Genomic DNA, 18,265 nt, shown 5'->3' with positions numbered 1-18,265 from the left:
TTTTTCAGACTATACTTGGCTTCGAACCCAATGTGCTTCTTCCTGGGAGTACTCACCCAACTCCTCCGCCCTCTCAAGGACCTCCCGGGTTGGGGCCTGTGACCTTGGCGGCGTTGAGGGTGAGTGGCTGGTGGTCGGTGCCATCGAACCCTGGTGCTCCGCCTCCCCCCAGTCTGGCTGTGGCTCCTCACTCCTCTTCGGCTCTCGCCGGGTCTGTAGGGCCGGTGTCTTCAGGATGCTGGTCAAGGCACTGCGAAAGATGCTGCTGACAGGCCCCCGGCCCCGGACCAGGGGCCTCTTGGGAGGGTGCCTGGGGGCGGAGTCAGCACCAACTTGGGGCTCCTCTGATAAATGCTCCACCATCTCCTCCTTCCGCTTGGTACCCTTAGCCGCTGCCTCCCCTGCATTCTCCCCCTCACCGCCCCCCCCCCACGGACCTCACCAGACACAACCCCAGCGTCAGTCTTGGGTTTTAGCGGACCAAAGCTGACAGCACCAAACAGTGGCCGGGGCTCATGGAGGCTAGAGGCAGAGTACCTGGAGACAGAGGCGGCCTGGGAGGTCCCCCCACCCAGGCCACTGCCAGCACCAACGGAGGGTGCTGCTGGTTTCGAGAAGCTGAACTCCTGGGTGGTGCTGGGATGTGCATCTTTGGTGGGGAGGATGCTGCTGGATGCTGCTGGACACTGCGATGGGCTGTGAGAAGCTAAAACCTAATGCTCCAGAAAGGAACTCAGAGGCAGCAGGAGCAGGCCCACTGCTGTCCATACTGGTAGCGGTGGTGCTGGATGGGCTGGAACCAAAAGACTCGGACACAGCCGGTTCAGGACTGGCGCTATAAATAGGTTTGAACACAGCTGCGTCTGACGGCTTGAAGCTGAACTCTGAGGTGCTAAATCCGCGGCCCTGAACGCTTCCAGGGGAGAATACCGAAGAAGACCCTGTGGACAACTGTCCGAATCTCAGTGGTTGACTAGACCCCGAGGAGGGGGGAACAGAGGAGGCGGAGATAGCGTTAGAGCCGCCGAAGCCGGGTGTGTGCTGAGCAAATCCGCCGGTCTGTCCGAAGGCAGAGGTCTGGGGAAAAGCCGAGTTCTGGTTAAAGACAGAGCTCTGACCGACCCCGGCCGGCTGCCCGAAGGAGGGCGGCGGGCCGAACCTGGTGTCGCTCTGTACAAACGACGGGGTCTGACTCCCAGAACCGGGCATGCCGAAGGTCGGGGCCTGTCCAGACGCCGTCCCGCCAGGCTGCCCGAAAAGGGATCCGGTCTGGCCGAAGGCAGACGATGTACTGAAGAGCGAGGTCTGGCCGGTGCCCTGGCCGAGGGCAGGCGGCTGCACGAAAGGGGCGTTCTGCTGGCCGAAGGAAAAGAGCCCCGAGGTCGGGGCGCGCGGAGACTGAAACGCTCCGCCTTGTGTTCTGCCGAAAAGCCCAGACGGATTCATTGTGTAAAAATCCCAAAAATACGGCCTTCAAAAGTCGAAACAGAGTTCTTACAGCGCGGTAGATTTCGGCGTCCTTCGGCCTGGGAGATTATATCCGCGCCTGTGTCACATCTGCGGAAATATACAAACTGGCAGCTCCCCTGGCCTGGTCACTGCGGACACTGCGCTCCTTCTGCTACAAAAATGGGCACAGAAACAGTCTCAACTGATGAGCACAGGGTACTTGGGGTTTTAAAATGTGAGCAACTGTGTAGGCACAGGGTCAATACCAGGGCAAGTGCAGGTGCGGCAGCCATCTTTGGGGAGGGCACTACGATCTCCGGTACAGACAGTAACGAAGAAGGCAAGAAAAGTGGTGAGGAGGAAGAGGAAGGGCCCAGGGACTCGACGTCAAGCCAGGTACGCAGCTGGTCCTCGAACCTGCAGATCCAAGTCAAACAGGAAATGGCTCAATGTTTATGCCACAACTCACATGAGAGAGTACACGTGTGTAGCATGTCTGTTCTCTGTCAGACCTGCGGCTCTGTTCTTTCTCCTCCTCAATGCGAGCCAGGAGGTCCTGGGGGCTGGAGGCAGCATCCAAAACAGGGGCAACACCGGATCCGGACTCAGGGTCCTCAACCATGCTGTGAAACAGCTTCTGTTGAAGACGTGGCCTGGCCAGTCGAGGATGAGGCCACATGCTCTGGTGACACCTGCAATGGCAGAGACTTTGGATAAGAAGCCAGTATTGTACACCACTCTTGGGGATATGAGCAAGACTGGAAGCTGATGGCTTTCCCTCTTCTTCCATTTAATAGTAAATAATATTCATTAAATCTGCAGGTCACTGTTAACAGTCTATCTGGAATGTGTTAGATTTACATGGCTGGCTGGCTCTTACCCTGCCTTCCCCTGCTGCTTGTCCCTGTGCGTCTGCTTTACGGCATCCACCCAGCAGGACGGCGGTATGAAGCCCTGCAGCCCATCGCTCAGGAAATACACCGGGATTTCTCCGTCGTCACTGATGACATCTGAAGATGGTGGGATAGGTTCACACCTGCATGGCATCCCCAGTAGGCCCCCCCAAACGTCAGACCCACCCCACCCCCCTCACCTTCACTCACGGGGCACCCAGGAGGGTTCCAGTCCCGGAGTTGGTGCTCTACACAGAGCATGACAATTTCGTCCCAGGGCACCTCCCAGAAAGTGGGCTCCTTGTCCGGCCCCCCACCTCGGCCCACACAGTCCTGACGCAGCCTCTCCAAAAGGTTCTCCAACTGGGACATAAGGAGTGGCTGGCTGTGGCGGGACCATGGGATTTGAGATACGTACTGGAAGATGGAGGCAACCAGCTGGCTCCAAGGAGCTGGGTGGGGGGAGCGGTGGCAGCAGCAGAAATTTAAGGAAACAGACTAAGAAGCAGCCACTTAGCAAGAAGTCCGAATTCCAAATCTGAGGCATGGACATACCCCCCACGGCTGGCAGCGGCCAGTCGGGCAGCCGCAGGCTCAGGACTGCCCCCTGGAGCCACTCCAGGTGCTCAGCCGAGTTCCAGAGCAGATGTGGTAGGCAGTCACCACCCCCTGGCACCGAGAACTCTGCCACGGGCCAGGAGAGGCCAGCCAGACTCGGGGACGACACAAGGCCAGCCAAGAAAGCCAGGACAGTGTTGTAGAGGCCGATGACGGGTGCAGGGCCCTGGGAGGGCAGTCCCGCCATGTCACGGTCCCTCCGATCACGGTGAAGCCTACTAGCAAACTCGCGGCAGAGCCCGGCCTCCACAACCTGCACCAACGTCTGCGAGACGAGCCGGGCTGGTGCCGTGGAGCGGGCAGCGAGCCACCTGACGGCATGGCGGATCTGCGGGGATGATAGTCAATGGGATGGTTCAATCTTACCGAGGTCAGCGACAACATGCACACTCACCTGCTCGGATCCTTGGGGTTCGTTCGTGGTCTCGGGGATATGGACGAACATGTACTCTGAAATCAAACCTTCCTCAATGAGTGTCTGAAGCATCAGGTCTTACAGGGAAAGGAAACCGATGGTCAGACAGGAGGAACAAACCAACTGTATTAGCTCTGCATACGTAAACATAGCCTCAAGAGAAATGCTATAAGTAAAGTAAGCGAATCCCACGCGACACCTGTTGTCATAGACACGGTTAGTGTCACACCTTCCTCTAGCCGTTCATCGCTGGCCCTGTGCCCAGCCTGCCCTGGGACCACCACCACCAGAGGAAGGGCCTGTGGCCAGGCATTAGCCTGCTGGATCTGCCGGAGTTGCAGCAGGGCGGATAACAGGAAGATGTCCCCGTCTTCCTCATCAGCCCCGGGACTGACTGCCGAGGGCAGCAGCATCAGCAGGGCGCCCATGCCCATCAGCCCCTTCCGCTTCTCCAATGCCAACTGGCCTTCCTCGCTGAGGGGCCCGCGGGCCACCTGACCCACAGTGAGAAACATGGCCTCACTTCCTGCACTTGCACCCTTCGCAAACATCTGTGTTACCACAGGACCTGCTAATATCACATAGTGCCAGACTATGCTAGGCTATGTTAAGCTATGCTAGACTAACATTAATGACAGAACATGCAACACAGGGGCATGAAGCCTGTCGATATTCATCGGCAAGTTCCCCCCCATCTGCCACACCTTCACACACACGTGCACTGTGTGCATGCGCTCCCCCACGCTCCGCAGGCCGCTGCTGATGCTCAAGGTTTGCATGTGTCCGTTGGGGACCATCTCCCTGTTTTCTTGCTTCTCCGAGTTACCGAATTTGGACTCCAGCCATTCTGTCAAAATCCTGCATCAGAGATGGGAGGGGGGCACAAATGTAAGCTCCAGGACCTCTAAACCCAACTAACACCCAATCCCTCCCCGAACGACACCCAGTTCCCCCACTTACTGGTTAGCAACACTGGCATCTCTTTCATGATCTTTCGGGTCAGTCCATGCCAAATCAACCAGGGGCTCCATGGGCATCATTCCTGGTTTTGATGAAAACTTGGTATTTAAAATTTGATCCTTATAGAGAACACTGAAAATTCCCCAAGTTTTATTGAAAAATTCTGATGCAGTCCAAAGTTATGGCCCTTTCAAATTTGGGTGCCACGCCCCTTTTTTGCACTCACGAATCACGCATGTAATTTGTAAGGGTTTTCAAGAGACCATATGTTCGCTTCTAAGCATGCTAGAGAGCTGAAAATTGCTCTCCTGGTATACTTTTCCCTGCTCTTTCAGAATCTGGCATTAAAATTAAGCTCACGGGAAGCACTTCAAAGCTATGGACTTGCAAAAATCAGTTTTTGGTTCACTTTGGACTGCATCTGAATTTTTCAATAAAACTTGGGGAATTTTCAGTGTTCTCTATAAGGATCAAAATACCAAGTTTTCATCAAAATCAGGAATGATGCGCATGGAACTTTTCTGGACATTGGTTGATTTGGCACGGACTGACCCTTTCACATTTTGCTAATTGTGTACAGGCTGTGTTTTTAAGCCTGTTTATAAAGAGCATGCTGCTGCAGCATTAACAGTTAACAGTTGTTAACAATTAATACTTTATTTGTACTAGCAGTAAAGGTGGACCTTCATTAACGACGTCACTTCCTTGTTTAGGGCCTCGTTAGCATTCAACGGATTTGTTCATTTAGTTAGAATGAGTAATGGCAGCAGAAGAGCTTGCAGTAAATATTTCTGCCTTAGCAGATGACATGGAAATTAATCGGGTATCAGCAGTAGATGCGTTTGATAGGTCGTTTGTGTTGTCACAGAGGGTAGAGGAACTTACAATCTTAACTGGACTTGATACGAGAAGGGTGCAAACTAATGTAGTTCAGGCGTTACATCAAGTCACGCAGTTGGTTACACGCAGATTGGGGAGACATGCCATCGAGATACCTGTGGTGGCCATTGAGGGCACAAGGAAGTGACGTCGTTAATGAAGGTCCACCTTGATGAGCGGTCTGACAGTTGGGAATTGCAAATTGAGTTTTCTCCCGAACATGCAATGCAATTCCCGGGGACGCCATTGCCATTTGAATAAAGAGGCAACAAGCCCATGGTAATACGAAATGCAATTCAGTGATTTGTTATTCTATTTGTTATTCAAAATATTTTTAAATGAATTAAGGATTTCATAAGCACTTTGCACATTGAAATGCCGATTGCAGAATGTATTTTCAAATTACATGCACAGATTAAATATTGAAATGAGAAATGCATGCTCTGATTGAATATTGAATTGACAATTGCAAAATGAATTGCCATTTGAATTTTTGTGCTTATAATCTTCCATACTTGTTCAGTCCAAGAGCCGTACGTTTGTATTTGGTTAACGTTTGCTCCCTTAACTGTAATCCTTTATTATGTTTATGATTTAAGTTCTGCATTTTAAGTATGTTTAAATACCTTATTTATGAAGGATGGCATAACATTGCGTTCTTAGTGCAGTCAGCCCATGCTAAGTCGGCTGCAGAGCTATTGTGCTAACTCATTTAAATATTGTTTAAATATAAAAGGCTGTTAATTTATCATTCCGGAACGAGATAATTGCTGTTATTTGGCGGTGTGTGATGTTTACCGGGAGTTCAATTTGGTTGTTGCAGAACCACACGTATATCCCCACGAAAGCAAGTTGCTCTTGTTAATAAAGGCTGGTGGAACGACGGACTGATGCATTCTGACCGATGCACACTCAGGGCTCATAACGCCATAAGCAAGCAACATTAATAGGCGGCACCTCCTTCTTCACAAGTCCCTCTAATGATTAAAATGCATCAGCAGCTGCAAAGCTATTCACAATCGGACGTGCCATCATCACCCACCTTCACACACAGACTGGGGAGCCCCTTTCAGTCCAGGCAGGAGACCAACACTGAGTCCCGATAAGTGCCAGGCGATGCACGCTCCGGTTAGTACTGAGTTCTCCCCCTTCCTTTAGGCCACTTAAAAAAAAATTGGTTCTCGTCCCCTCCCGACCCGCCGAAATGCCTCCGACCCGAATTTTTTAAAAATTTTTATTTCGTAAAAATCGCATGGAAAACGCCCAAGAATGACGAAATTTGAATTTCCCGTGCATTCCACATCGACGATTGTCGATTCGGAACCACTCGGGAACCCTCGGCGCAGATGCCGTTTTCCAGCCATTTTGTTTACACTTACTTTGAGTGGGGAAATTCTCGGATGTTTTCAAGAGGGTCCAGCTGCAGAAGACTGTAGAGTGGAACTCCACAGGAAATATGTCAGCTCCACAGGAAACACGTGATCTTTAAGAACGTAAAGTGGGGCTAATCTTTACGCCGTAAAATGGAGCTCCACAGGAAACACGCGATCTACACTGTGTTTGTACCAAGAGAGAGTCTGGACTAAGTCTTCGAACCTGAAGTAAGTTAAGCGACGCGACAAACATATAAAAATAATATCGTGTGCACACAATATTTGAGTCTAACGTTATGTTGCTTGACGAGCTGTTTTAGCACTTGTCATATAGAGCTGGCTTTCCATGAAAACGTTTAATGTTTACTTTAAAAAAAAAAATGTATTTTTACTCGTTTTGCTGCAAAGTCTTATTAACCATCTGACAGTTACGTGTATTTAGTTAGAAGCCGTAGGCGCAGTAATCCTTACACTTTGTATTGTGTTTTCTGATATTACAGTTGCCATTACATTAAAAGGAACATTGTTTTATAAACCAAATTGTAAACATGGATCCCCGTTTAAAAGCGGCTTTGCTTTTTCAAGGTATGTTGCATCCGATTTCATGCGCAGTGAGTTTGATTTTTACTACATATTTTCGATAATCTTTATAACAAATTCTTTTAATAATTTCACCAACATGACAAGTAGATAGTAATAAGCATTGTTTTTAATAAACATCGTTTGTTGATCTCTGTGGTTTGTCTCAGGTTTTCAGTTTATTTTAGAGGCTTTTAATATTTTACTTAGACCTTTTTCATATGCATGCTATCAGTATGGAATAAATTGCTTAAATATAATTTCATTCAGTTGATTTATACTAGTATATTTTTGCTTACAGACAAAATTATACGGCGGTGCACACTACCATGCCGGGACAAGGTACATTGTCACCCGGACTTGGCTTCCTCCCTACAACTGTGAGCCACTTCAATCCCTTCCTGTAAGTACAAATTTTCCTGGGTGATTATTATTTAGAACTAGTGTAAGAGTACTTCATGTAAAATATTGATCTCCATTTCAGAATGATGCAGAGAGGAAGGACATTATTGTGTTCCCACTATGGACTCCTGGGCATTTTTAGCTTTGTGTATGTAGGAGCACATCAATACCATACAATACACTTAACCGAATAAAAGCCCAAAAGTCTGAGGATGTTAGGATTTTAAGATTTTATTGTAATTGTGTCAGTTACATCTTGGTACAGCTTTAATTTACGCATTTTAAGCCATGGGCAACTACTGTGAATCATTGACTGACTGTTATTGCAATGGCATTGCTTAACACCTTGAGTAACTGTCTCTTAGGTGATGAAGCCAGGTATAAAAGAAATGTTCTTTCTCGACTCATGATGTGCTAAGAAAAGGACATGATTTGGTGGCCACCAATATGTGTCACTCTTGAGGTCAATTTTCTGTTTATGTTAGTGTGCAGGAACCTGTTCAGTGTTCCAGGTTAAGTACATTTTAGATCACGTTCTGATCTATTTTGTGTTCAGCATGTCTTCAGTTTATTCAGTGAATTCACATGCTTACTTGACAGACCTGTACTGTGGAGTACAGCCTTTTGATTAAAAGGTGATACATCAGATGTTAAATCAGATATTTAAATAATAGTATTAAAATACCTAGAAGATGAGTTCTGACAGTAGAATTGGTTTATCCGATATAGTTACCAAATTATGTCATTAAATTGTCGTTATAATTGGGCAGTGCAGTTCAGTCTGAATAAATGTGTCGGCTAAATGCTGTAAATGTTAAAATATGATGAAACAGAAATTACAGAACTTCTGTAGAGGTTGATCAAGACTAAGCATATGAATGTACTTTCGGGTCAGTCCATGCCAAATCAACCAGGGGCTCCATGGGCATCATTCCTGGTTTTGATGAAAACTTGGTATTTAAAATTTGATCCTTATAGAGAACACTGAAAATTCCCCAAGTTTTATTGAAAAATTCTGATGCAGTCCAAAGTTATGGCCCTTTCAAATTTGGGTGCCACGCCCCTTTTTTGCACTCACGAATCACGCATGTAATTTGTAAGGGTTTTCAAGAGACCATATGTTCGCTTCTAAGCATGCTAGAGAGCTGAAAATTGCTCTCCTGGTATACTTTTCCCTGCTCTTTCAGAATCTGGCATTAAAATTAAGCTCACGGGAAGCACTTCAAAGCTATGGACTTGCAAAAATCAGTTTTTGGTTCACTTTGGACTGCATCTGAATTTTTCAATAAAACTTGGGGAATTTTCAGTGTTCTCTATAAGGATCAAAATACCAAGTTTTCATCAAAATCAGGAATGATGCGCATGGAACTTTTCTGGACATTGGTTGATTTGGCACGGACTGACCCTTTCACATTTTGCTAATTGTGTACAGGCTGTGTTTTTAAGCCTGTTTATAAAGAGCATGCTGCTGCAGCATTAACAGTTAACAGTTGTTAACAATTAATACTTTATTTGTACTAGCAGTAAAGGTGGACCTTCATTAACGACGTCACTTCCTTGTTTAGGGCCTCGTTAGCATTCAACGGATTTGTTCATTTAGTTAGAATGAGTAATGGCAGCAGAAGAGCTTGCAGTAAATATTTCTGCCTTAGCAGATGACATGGAAATTAATCGGGTATCAGCAGTAGATGCGTTTGATAGGTCGTTTGTGTTGTCACAGAGGGTAGAGGAACTTACAATCTTAACTGGACTTGATACGAGAAGGGTGCAAACTAATGTAGCTCAGGCGTTACATCAAGTCACGCAGTTGGTTACACGCAGATTGGGGAGACATGCCATCGAGATACCTGTGGTGGCCATTGAGGGCACAAGGAAGTGACGTCGTTAATGAAGGTCCACCTTGATGAGCGGTCTGACAGTTGGGAATTGCAAATTGAGTTTTCTCCCGAACATGCAATGCAATTCCCGGGGACGCCATTGCCATTTGAATAAAGAGGCAACAAGCCCATGGTAATACGAAATGCAATTCAGTGATTTGTTATTCTATTTGTTATTCAAAATATTTTTAAATGAATTAAGGATTTCATAAGCACTTTGCACATTGAAATGCCGATTGCAGAATGTATTTTCAAATTACATGCACAGATTAAATATTGAAATGAGAAATGCATGCTCTGATTGAATATTGAATTGACAATTGCAAAATGAATTGCCATTTGAATTTTTGTGCTTATAATCTTCCATACTTGTTCAGTCCAAGAGCCGTACGTTTGTATTTGGTTAACGTTTGCTCCCTTAACTGTAATCCTTTATTATGTTTATGATTTAAGTTCTGCATTTTAAGTATGTTTAAATACCTTATTTATGAAGGATGGCATAACATTGCGTTCTTAGTGCAGTCAGCCCATGCTAAGTCGGCTGCAGAGCTATTGTGCTAACTCATTTAAATATTGTTTAAATATAAAAGGCTGTTAATTTATCATTCCGGAACGAGATAATTGCTGTTATTTGGCGGTGTGTGATGTTTACCGGGAGTTCAATTTGGTTGTTGCAGAACCACACGTATATCCCCACGAAAGCAAGTTGCTCTTGTTAATAAAGGCTGGTGGAACGACGGACTGATGCATTCTGACCGATGCACACTCAGGGCTCATAACGCCATAAGCAAGCAACATTAATAGGCGGCACCTCCTTCTTCACAAGTCCCTCTAATGATTAAAATGCATCAGCAGCTGCAAAGCTATTCACAATCGGACGTGCCATCATCACCCACCTTCACACACAGACTGGGGAGCCCCTTTCAGTCCAGGCAGGAGACCAACACTGAGTCCCGATAAGTGCCAGGCGATGCACGCTCCGGTTAGTACTGAGTTCTCCCCCTTCCTTTAGGCCACTTAAAAAAAAATTGGTTCTCGTCCCCTCCCGACCCGCCGAAATGCCTCCGACCCGAATTTTTAAAAAATTTTTATTTCGTAAAAATCGCATGGAAAACGCCCAAGAATGACGAAATTTGAATTTCCCGTGCATTCCACATCGACGATTGTCGATTCGGAACCACTCGGGAACCCTCGGCGCAGATGCCGTTTTCCAGCCATTTTGTTTACACTTACTTTGAGTGGGGAAATTCTCGGATGTTTTCAAGAGGGTCCAGCTGCAGAAGACTGTAGAGTGGAACTCCACAGGAAATATGTCAGCTCCACAGGAAACACGTGATCTTTAAGAACGTAAAGTGGGGCTAATCTTTACGCCGTAAAATGGAGCTCCACAGGAAACACGCGATCTACACTGTGTTTGTACCAAGAGAGAGTCTGGACTAAGTCTTCGAACCTGAAGTAAGTTAAGCGACGCGACAAACATATAAAAATAATATCGTGTGCACACAATATTTGAGTCTAACGTTATGTTGCTTGACGAGCTGTTTTAGCACTTGTCATATAGAGCTGGCTTTCCATGAAAACGTTTAATGTTTACTTTAAAAAAAAAAATGTATTTTTGCTCGTTTTGCTGCAAAGTCTTATTAACCATCTGACAGTTACGTGTATTTAGTTAGAAGCCGTAGGCGCAGTAATCCTTACACTTTGTATTGTGTTTTCTGATATTACAGTTGCCATTACATTAAAAGGAACATTGTTTTATAAACCAAATTGTAAACATGGATCCCCGTTTAAAAGCGGCTTTGCTTTTTCAAGGTATGTTGCATCCGATTTCATGCGCAGTGAGTTTGTTGATTTTTACTACATATTTTCGATAATCTTTATAACAAATTCTTTTAATAATTTCACCAACATGACAAGTAGATAGTAATAAGCATTGTTTTTAATAAACATCGTTTGTTGATCTCTGTGGTTTGTCTCAGGTTTTCAGTTTATTTTAGAGGCTTTTAATATTTTACTTAGACCTTTTTCATATGCATGCTATCAGTATGGAATAAATTGCTTAAATATAATTTCATTCAGTTGATTTATACTAGTATATTTTTGCTTACAGACAAAATTATACGGCGGTGCACACTACCATGCCGGGACAAGGTACACTGTCACCCGGACTTGGCTTCCTCCCTACAACTGTGAGCCACTTCAATCCCTTCCTGTAAGTACAAATTTTCCAGGGTGATTATTATTTAGAACTAGTGTAAGAGTACTTCATGTAAAATATTGATCTCCATTTCAGAATGATGCAGAGAGGAAGGACATTATTGTGTTCCCACTATGGACTCCTGGGCATTTTTAGCTTTGTGTATGTAGGAGCACATCAATACCATACAATACACTTAACCGAATAAAAGCCCAAAAGTCTGAGGATGTTAGGATTTTAAGATTTTATTGTAATTGTGTCAGTTACATCTTGGTACAGCTTTAATTTACGCATTTTAAGCCATGGGCAACTACTGTGAATCATTGACTGACTGTTATTGCAATGGCATTGCTTAACACCTTGAGTAACTGTCTCTTAGGTGATGAAGCCAGGTATAAAAGAAATGTTCTTTCTCGACTCATGATGTGCTAAGAAAAGGACATGATTTGGTGGCCACCAATATGTGTCACTCTTGAGGTCAATTTTCTGTTTATGTTAGTGTGCAGGAACCTGTTCAGTGTTACAGGTTAAGTACATTTTAGATCACGTTCTGATCTATTTTGTGTTCAGCATGTCTTCAGTTTATTCAGTGAATTCACATGCTTACTTGACAGACCTGTACTGTGGAGTACAGCCTTTTGATTAAAAGGTGATACATCAGATGTTAAATCAGATATTTAAATAATAGTATTAAAATACCTAGAAGATGAGTTCTGACAGTAGAATTGGTTTATCCGATATAGTTACCAAATTATGTCATTAAATTGTCGTTATAATTGGGCAGTGCAGTTCAGTCTGAATAAATGTGTCGGCTAAATGCTGTAAATGTTAAAATATGATGAAACAGAAATTACAGAACTTCTGTAGAGGTTGATCAAGACTAAGCATATGAATGTACTTTCGGGTCAGTCCATGCCAAATCAACCAGGGGCTCCATATGGGCATCATTCCTGGTTTTGATGAAAACTTGGTATTTAAAATTTGATCCTTATAGAGAACACTGAAAATTCCCCAAGTTTTATTGAAAAATTCTGATGCAGTCCAAAGTTATGGCCCTTTCAAATTTGGGTGCCACGCCCCTTTTTTGCACTCACGAATCACGCATGTAATTTGTAAGGGTTTTCAAGAGACCATATGTTCGCTTCTAAGCATGCTAGAGAGCTGAAAATTGCGCTCCTGGTATACTTTTCCCTGCTCTTTCAGAATCTGGCATTAAAATTACGCTCACGGGAAGCACTTCAAAGCTATGGACTTGCAAAAATCAGTTTTTGGTTCACTTTGGACTGCATCTGAATTTTTCAATAAAACTTGGGGAATTTTCAGTGTTCTCTATAAGGATCAAAATACCAAGTTTTCATCAAAATCAGGAATGATGCGCATGGAACTTTTCTGGACATTGGTTGATTTGGCACGGACTGACCCTTTCACATTTTGCTAATTGTGTACAGGCTGTGTTTTTAAGCCTGTTTATAAAGAGCATGCTGCTGCAGCATTAACAGTTAACAGTTGTTAACAATTAATACTTTATTTGTACTAGCAGTAATTTCTGTATGTTATATCTTAAAATAACAGGAAGCTTGCAGAGAATATCAGTCCAGGGGAGTGGTCTGAAATGAATGGCTTTGAGTTGGAGGTATGTGATCATGTGTGTGATTATATAGAGATTTTCTAATACAGGTATATTGATGAAATGTGATTAAAGAGTGTTTTATCCCATTGTGATAATAAAGGGGTTTCCAAGCCAAGACTTTGAGGTTGACTGTGGCATCTACATGTTGATGGTAAGATTCGTCATTCAGATATTTTTGGACTGTCAAGATGCTTTTGAGAATAAGTCATGAACATTGACATTTATTTTTTAATTGACAGTCTGCTTTATATGTGGTGCTGGATGCTCCCTTTTATTACACCATAGTAAGTAGCTCTTTTTAGAGAGCAATAAAGTATGTGTGCAAAGAAGTCACTAAATGACACTAAATTGATTTTTAATAGTTAGACATGCCGAAATTGCGGAAATGGTGGTGCCTGCTGCTAATGGAAAACTTCGATCTCCGAAGGTCAGTGTGTGTGTGTATCTGTTAAGTTTGACTGAAAAATGAAATTAAAGACACATTATTAATATCAGTATTTCTCCATTATAAGTTATGGGAAGGTATTTGCACACTGGACAAAGGAATCAGAGGCTGTGCTGAGAGGTGAACATGCACCTGTATTCAGACTAAGAAAGCGCAAATCTGTGGAACTTAGCCTGGTCAGTGCACACTTTAAACCTTACTTTTAGCAGTAAATTGTTTTACTTCTGAAAAAGTGTTATAATAATGTTTCTTCCTATGCTTCTGACAGAAACCAGCAGAAGGGATGTGCTGGATGGAGACAACATAGAATCCAAGGAGCCATTCCTCTTTGGTTTTCAGGTCCAAGAGGACATGGAATTATTTTTACAGGCCTGTGTTGACCAGCGGGGCCTTCGGATTAATGCTGTCTGTTATAAGAATGATTAAATTACTGGCACATGAGTGTGTTGATTATTATTTTTTTATTTCATCCTGTTTGTTGTTGCCTTCTAAATAAATTTAACAGTTTATTAAATATAATTATTACATGTCGATCATCATTTATACAACTAGTGTGTGTGTGTGTGTGTGTGTGTGTGTGTGTGTGTGTGTGTGTGTGTGTGTGTGTGTGTGTATGTATGTGTGTATGTATGTGTGTATGTATGTGTGTATGTATGTGTGTATGTATGTATGTATGTATGTATGTATGTATAAAAAATTCCCCACTCGCCCTCCTGTGGGCGGTCTTTGTCCTTCAAGCTCGGGTCCTCTACCAGAGGCCTGGGAGCTTGAGGGTCCTGCGCAGTATCTTAGCTGTTCCTAGGATTGCGCTCTTCTGGACAGAAATCTCAGATGTCATTCCTGGAATCTGTTGGAGCCACTCTCCCAGTTTGGGCGTTACTGCCCCGAGTGTTCCAATTACCACTGGGACCACTGTTACCTTCACCTTCCACATCTTTTCTAGCTCTTCTCTCAGCCCTTGGTATTTCTCGAGCTTCTCATGTTCCTTCTTCCTGATGTTACCATCGCTTGGGATTGCTACGTCTATCACTACGGCCTTCTTCCTCTGCTTGTCCACCACTACTATGTCCGGTTGGTTAGCCATTACCAGTTTGTCAGTCTGTATCTGGAAGTCCCACAGGATCTTAGCCTTATCATTCTCAGCCACCTTTGGAGGTGTCTCCCATCTTGACCCTGGGACTTCCAGCCCATACTCCCCGCAGATGTTCCTGTACACTATGCCAGCCACTTGGTTATGGCGTTCCATGTACGCCTTGCCTGCTAGCATCTTGCACCCTGCTGTTATGTGCTGGATCGTCTCGGGGGCATCTTTGCACAGCCTGCACCTGGGGTCCTGCCTGGTGTGGTAGACCCCAGCCTCTATTGATCTTGTACTTAGAGCTTGTTCCTGTGCTGCCATGATTAATGCCTCTGTGCTGTCTTTCAGTCCAGCTTTGTCCAGCCACTGGTAGGATTTTTCAATGTCAGCCACTTCCTCTATCTGCCGGTGGTACATGCCGTGCAGGGGTTTATCTTTCCATGATGGTTCCTGTTCTTGCTCCTCTTCCTTCTTGGGTTTCTGTTGCCTGAGGTATTCACTGAGCACGTCATCAGTCGGGGCCATCTTCCTGATGTAATCATGGATCTTCGATGTTTCATCCTGGATAGTGGCTTTGACGCTCACTAGTCCTCTGCCTCCTTCTTTCCGCTTAGTGTATAGTCTCAGTGTGCTGGATTTGGGGTGAAACCCGCCATGCATTGTGAGGAGCTTCCTTGTCTTGATGTCAGTGGCTTCCATCTCCTCCTTTGGCCAGCTTATAACGCCAGCGGGGTATCTGATGACTGGTAGGGCGTAGGTATTGATTGCCCGGATCTTGTTCCTCCCATTCAGCTGACTTCTCAGGACTTGCCTTACTCGTTGCAGGTATTTGGTTGTTGCTGCTTTCCTTGTGGCCTCTTCATGGTTCCCGTTTGCCTGCGGGATTCCAAGGTACTTGTAGCTATCCTCAATGTCTGCTATGTTGCCCTCTGGCAGTACGATCCCCTCGGTTCTGACTACTTTCCCCCTCTTTGTTACCATTCGACTACACTTATCCAGCCCGAATGACATTCCGATGTCATTGCTGTAGATCCTGGTGGTGTGGATCAGTGAATCGATGTCTCGTTCACTCTTGGCATACAGCTTGATGTCATCCATGTAGAGGAGGTGGCTGATGTTCGCCCCATTCCGTAGTCGGTATCCGTAGCCAGTCTTGTTGATGATCTGGCTGAGAGGGTTAAGGCCTATGCAGAACAGCAGCGGGGACAGGGCATCTGCTTGGTAAATCCCGCACTTAATGGTAACCTGTGCTATTGGCTTGAAGTTGGCCTCTAGAGTTGTTTTCCACAGCCCCATTGAATTCCTGATGAAGGCTCTTAGAGTCCTGTTGATCTTGTACAGTTCCAAGCATTCTAGGATCCATGTGTGAGGCATTGAGTCATAGGCTTTCTTGTAATCAATCCAGGCGGTGCTCAGGTTGGTATGTCTGGTCTTACAGTCTTGAGTGACTGCTCTATCTACCAGTAGCTGGTGTTTTGCTCCTCTGGTATCTCTACCAATTCCTTTCTGGGTCTCGCTCATGTATTGATCCATGTGCCTATTCATCTTAGCCGCTATGATGCCTGATAGGAGCTTCCATGTTGTGCAGAGGCAGGTTATTGGCCGGTAGTTGGATGGGACCGGTCCCTTCTGGGGGTCCTTCGGTATCAGGACTGTCCTACCTTTGGTCAGCCATTCCGGGTGGGTCCCATCCATTAGCAGCTGGTTCATCTGTGCTGCCAGGTGCTCACGGAGTGCAGGTAACTTCTTTAGCCAGTAGGCGTGGATCATGTCAGGACCTGGTGCTGTCCAGTTCTTCATGTTTGAGACTCTTTCTTGAATGTCTGCCAATGTGATGGTTACTGGGGCTTGTTCAGGGAGGTTACTGTGGTCTGCTCTTAGTTCCACAAGCCACTGTGCATTGTTGTTATGTGATGCCTCTTTCTCCCATATGCTCTTCCAGTATTGCTCAATCTCCAGCTGATGACCTTGGTGGGTCTATCTTCATGCTATTACCCTGCCACTGAGAGTACACCTTGGATGGTTCAGTGGAGAAGGTCCGGTTTATTCTCCTGGCTTCTATATCTCTGGTGTACCTCTTCAGACGGGTAGCCAAGGCTGTGAGTCTTTGCTTGGCAGTTTCTAAGGCCTCAGCTATGGACAGCTTGTTATACTTCTTAGGTACCTCTTTTTTCATCACACCTTTCTGTAATTCCGATAGCTGGCTAATTTCCCTCCGTGCTGCCTTGATTTTAGTCTCTAACCTTCTCTTCCATGGGGGATACTGCTCCTTGCGGCTGTTGTTCATCTTATAGCCAAGCACCTCAAGGATCACTGTTGCTGTGGTGTAGATCAGCTGGTTGGTGTCAGTGATGGTTGTAGTAGGGATTGTCCGTAGTGCTGCATTCACATCTTCTAGTAGACCTTCTGAGGGTACTTCACGCATTCTTGGTAATCGGTGTCGGAGGGTCCAGGTTTCCAGCTTAGCCATGATCTTATTTCTCAGGTCAGCTGCTCTTGTATTCAGCCTACTAGGTACCCAATCTCGGAATGTGGGGATGATGATGATATCTCCCCCCTGACCTGTCGTCCTGGTTCCCCCTTGTCATAGCATTCGTGTTGTACCTCATCAATCTCTAGTTGTGATAGCAGTTGTTTCTTGCGGATGTTGGAACATTGAGCTACTAGTTGTTTTGGTGTGGGGTGTCGAAGAATCCATAGGTCCCACATCCGCTTCATGTAACCTCTTTCACTGGGGTTACTTGTACAGTAGCATTCCAACAGTCCCTTGTTCTCATCTCTTGTCCATGCATGTCTTGTTCTTGTTCCAGTAGCCCACTTATCGTCAGATTGTCCTGGTTCCTCAACATCTGGCGCAGACCTTGTTAATCCGGGCGACGTCTGAGCCGGCATGACTCTATTCTTATGTTTGTCTCTCATATTTGAGGTAGGCACAGTATAGCGTGAGGAGGTCTTGCCTAAGGACCCCTACTGGAGGTAGGCCACAACCGGGATTCGAACCCCGGTCTCCCGTGTGAAAGGCGGCGATCTTACCACTACACTATCCAGCCACAGAAAGTATTTTATATATATATAAAAATTATTTTCTATATATATGTGTATGTTTATAACACTTAAGATATCTTATGACTTTATATGTATATATACGCCCGGCTCGTCCGATCCTCGTGTGTGCCACGCCCCCTGATTATGCTTCCCTGATCTTGCCCAGCTGTGTCCGATTATATTCGCCCAGTCCTGTCTATTTCAGTCCATGTCTTGCCTTAGTTCATTGTCCGTCATTGATGTTACTGATGTTTGTTGATGTCAGTGCCTGCGTTTTGCCCCCTTTGGTCCTGCCCGTCAATAAATCCCTGTTTTTCCCCGTATTCCGCCTGCCTGCCTGCTTCCTGCCCACTCGCCTGCCCGTGTGATCACCCGCTTCACCTACGATCGCAACCACCGATCTTGACATACATATACACATATAT

General features: G+C 45.3%; 2 protein-coding genes across 2 annotated transcripts in view; both read right to left on the bottom strand.

The window, feature by feature from the left end:
* LOC125723785 (germinal-center associated nuclear protein-like) overlaps nucleotides 1–213 on the bottom strand; it is a 63,602-nt gene extending 63,389 nt beyond the window's left edge. The window contains exon 1 of the mRNA XM_049000530.1: nucleotides 57–213. Within this exon, the coding sequence (XP_048856487.1) occupies nucleotides 57–144 (88 nt within the window). The 5' untranslated portion in view covers nucleotides 145–213. The remainder of the gene's footprint in view (nucleotides 1–56) is intronic.
* A 1,312-nt stretch (nucleotides 214–1,525) lies between these two features.
* LOC125723792 (germinal-center associated nuclear protein-like) lies at nucleotides 1,526–6,657 on the bottom strand. Its single transcript, XM_049000575.1, has 10 exons — nucleotides 6,594–6,657; nucleotides 4,080–4,233; nucleotides 3,605–3,869; nucleotides 3,355–3,452; nucleotides 2,898–3,288; nucleotides 2,543–2,794; nucleotides 2,330–2,459; nucleotides 1,962–2,141; nucleotides 1,716–1,866; nucleotides 1,526–1,621 (listed from the first exon to the last, which is right to left on the bottom strand). The coding sequence occupies exons 2-10, from the start codon at nucleotides 4,170–4,172 to the stop codon at nucleotides 1,535–1,537; spliced, it is 1,647 nt and encodes a 548-aa protein (XP_048856532.1). The 5' UTR covers nucleotides 4,173–4,233; nucleotides 6,594–6,657; the 3' UTR covers nucleotides 1,526–1,534.
* Between the last annotated feature and the right edge of the window lie 11,608 nt (nucleotides 6,658–18,265).

The sequence above is a fragment of the Brienomyrus brachyistius genome, unplaced genomic scaffold (genome assembly GCF_023856365.1).
Source record: "Brienomyrus brachyistius isolate T26 unplaced genomic scaffold, BBRACH_0.4 scaffold51, whole genome shotgun sequence".
NCBI lineage: Eukaryota > Metazoa > Chordata > Actinopteri > Osteoglossiformes > Mormyridae > Brienomyrus > Brienomyrus brachyistius.
The sequence above is the reverse complement of the archived record's forward strand: the minus strand, read 5'-3'. Positions and strand labels throughout refer to the sequence as shown.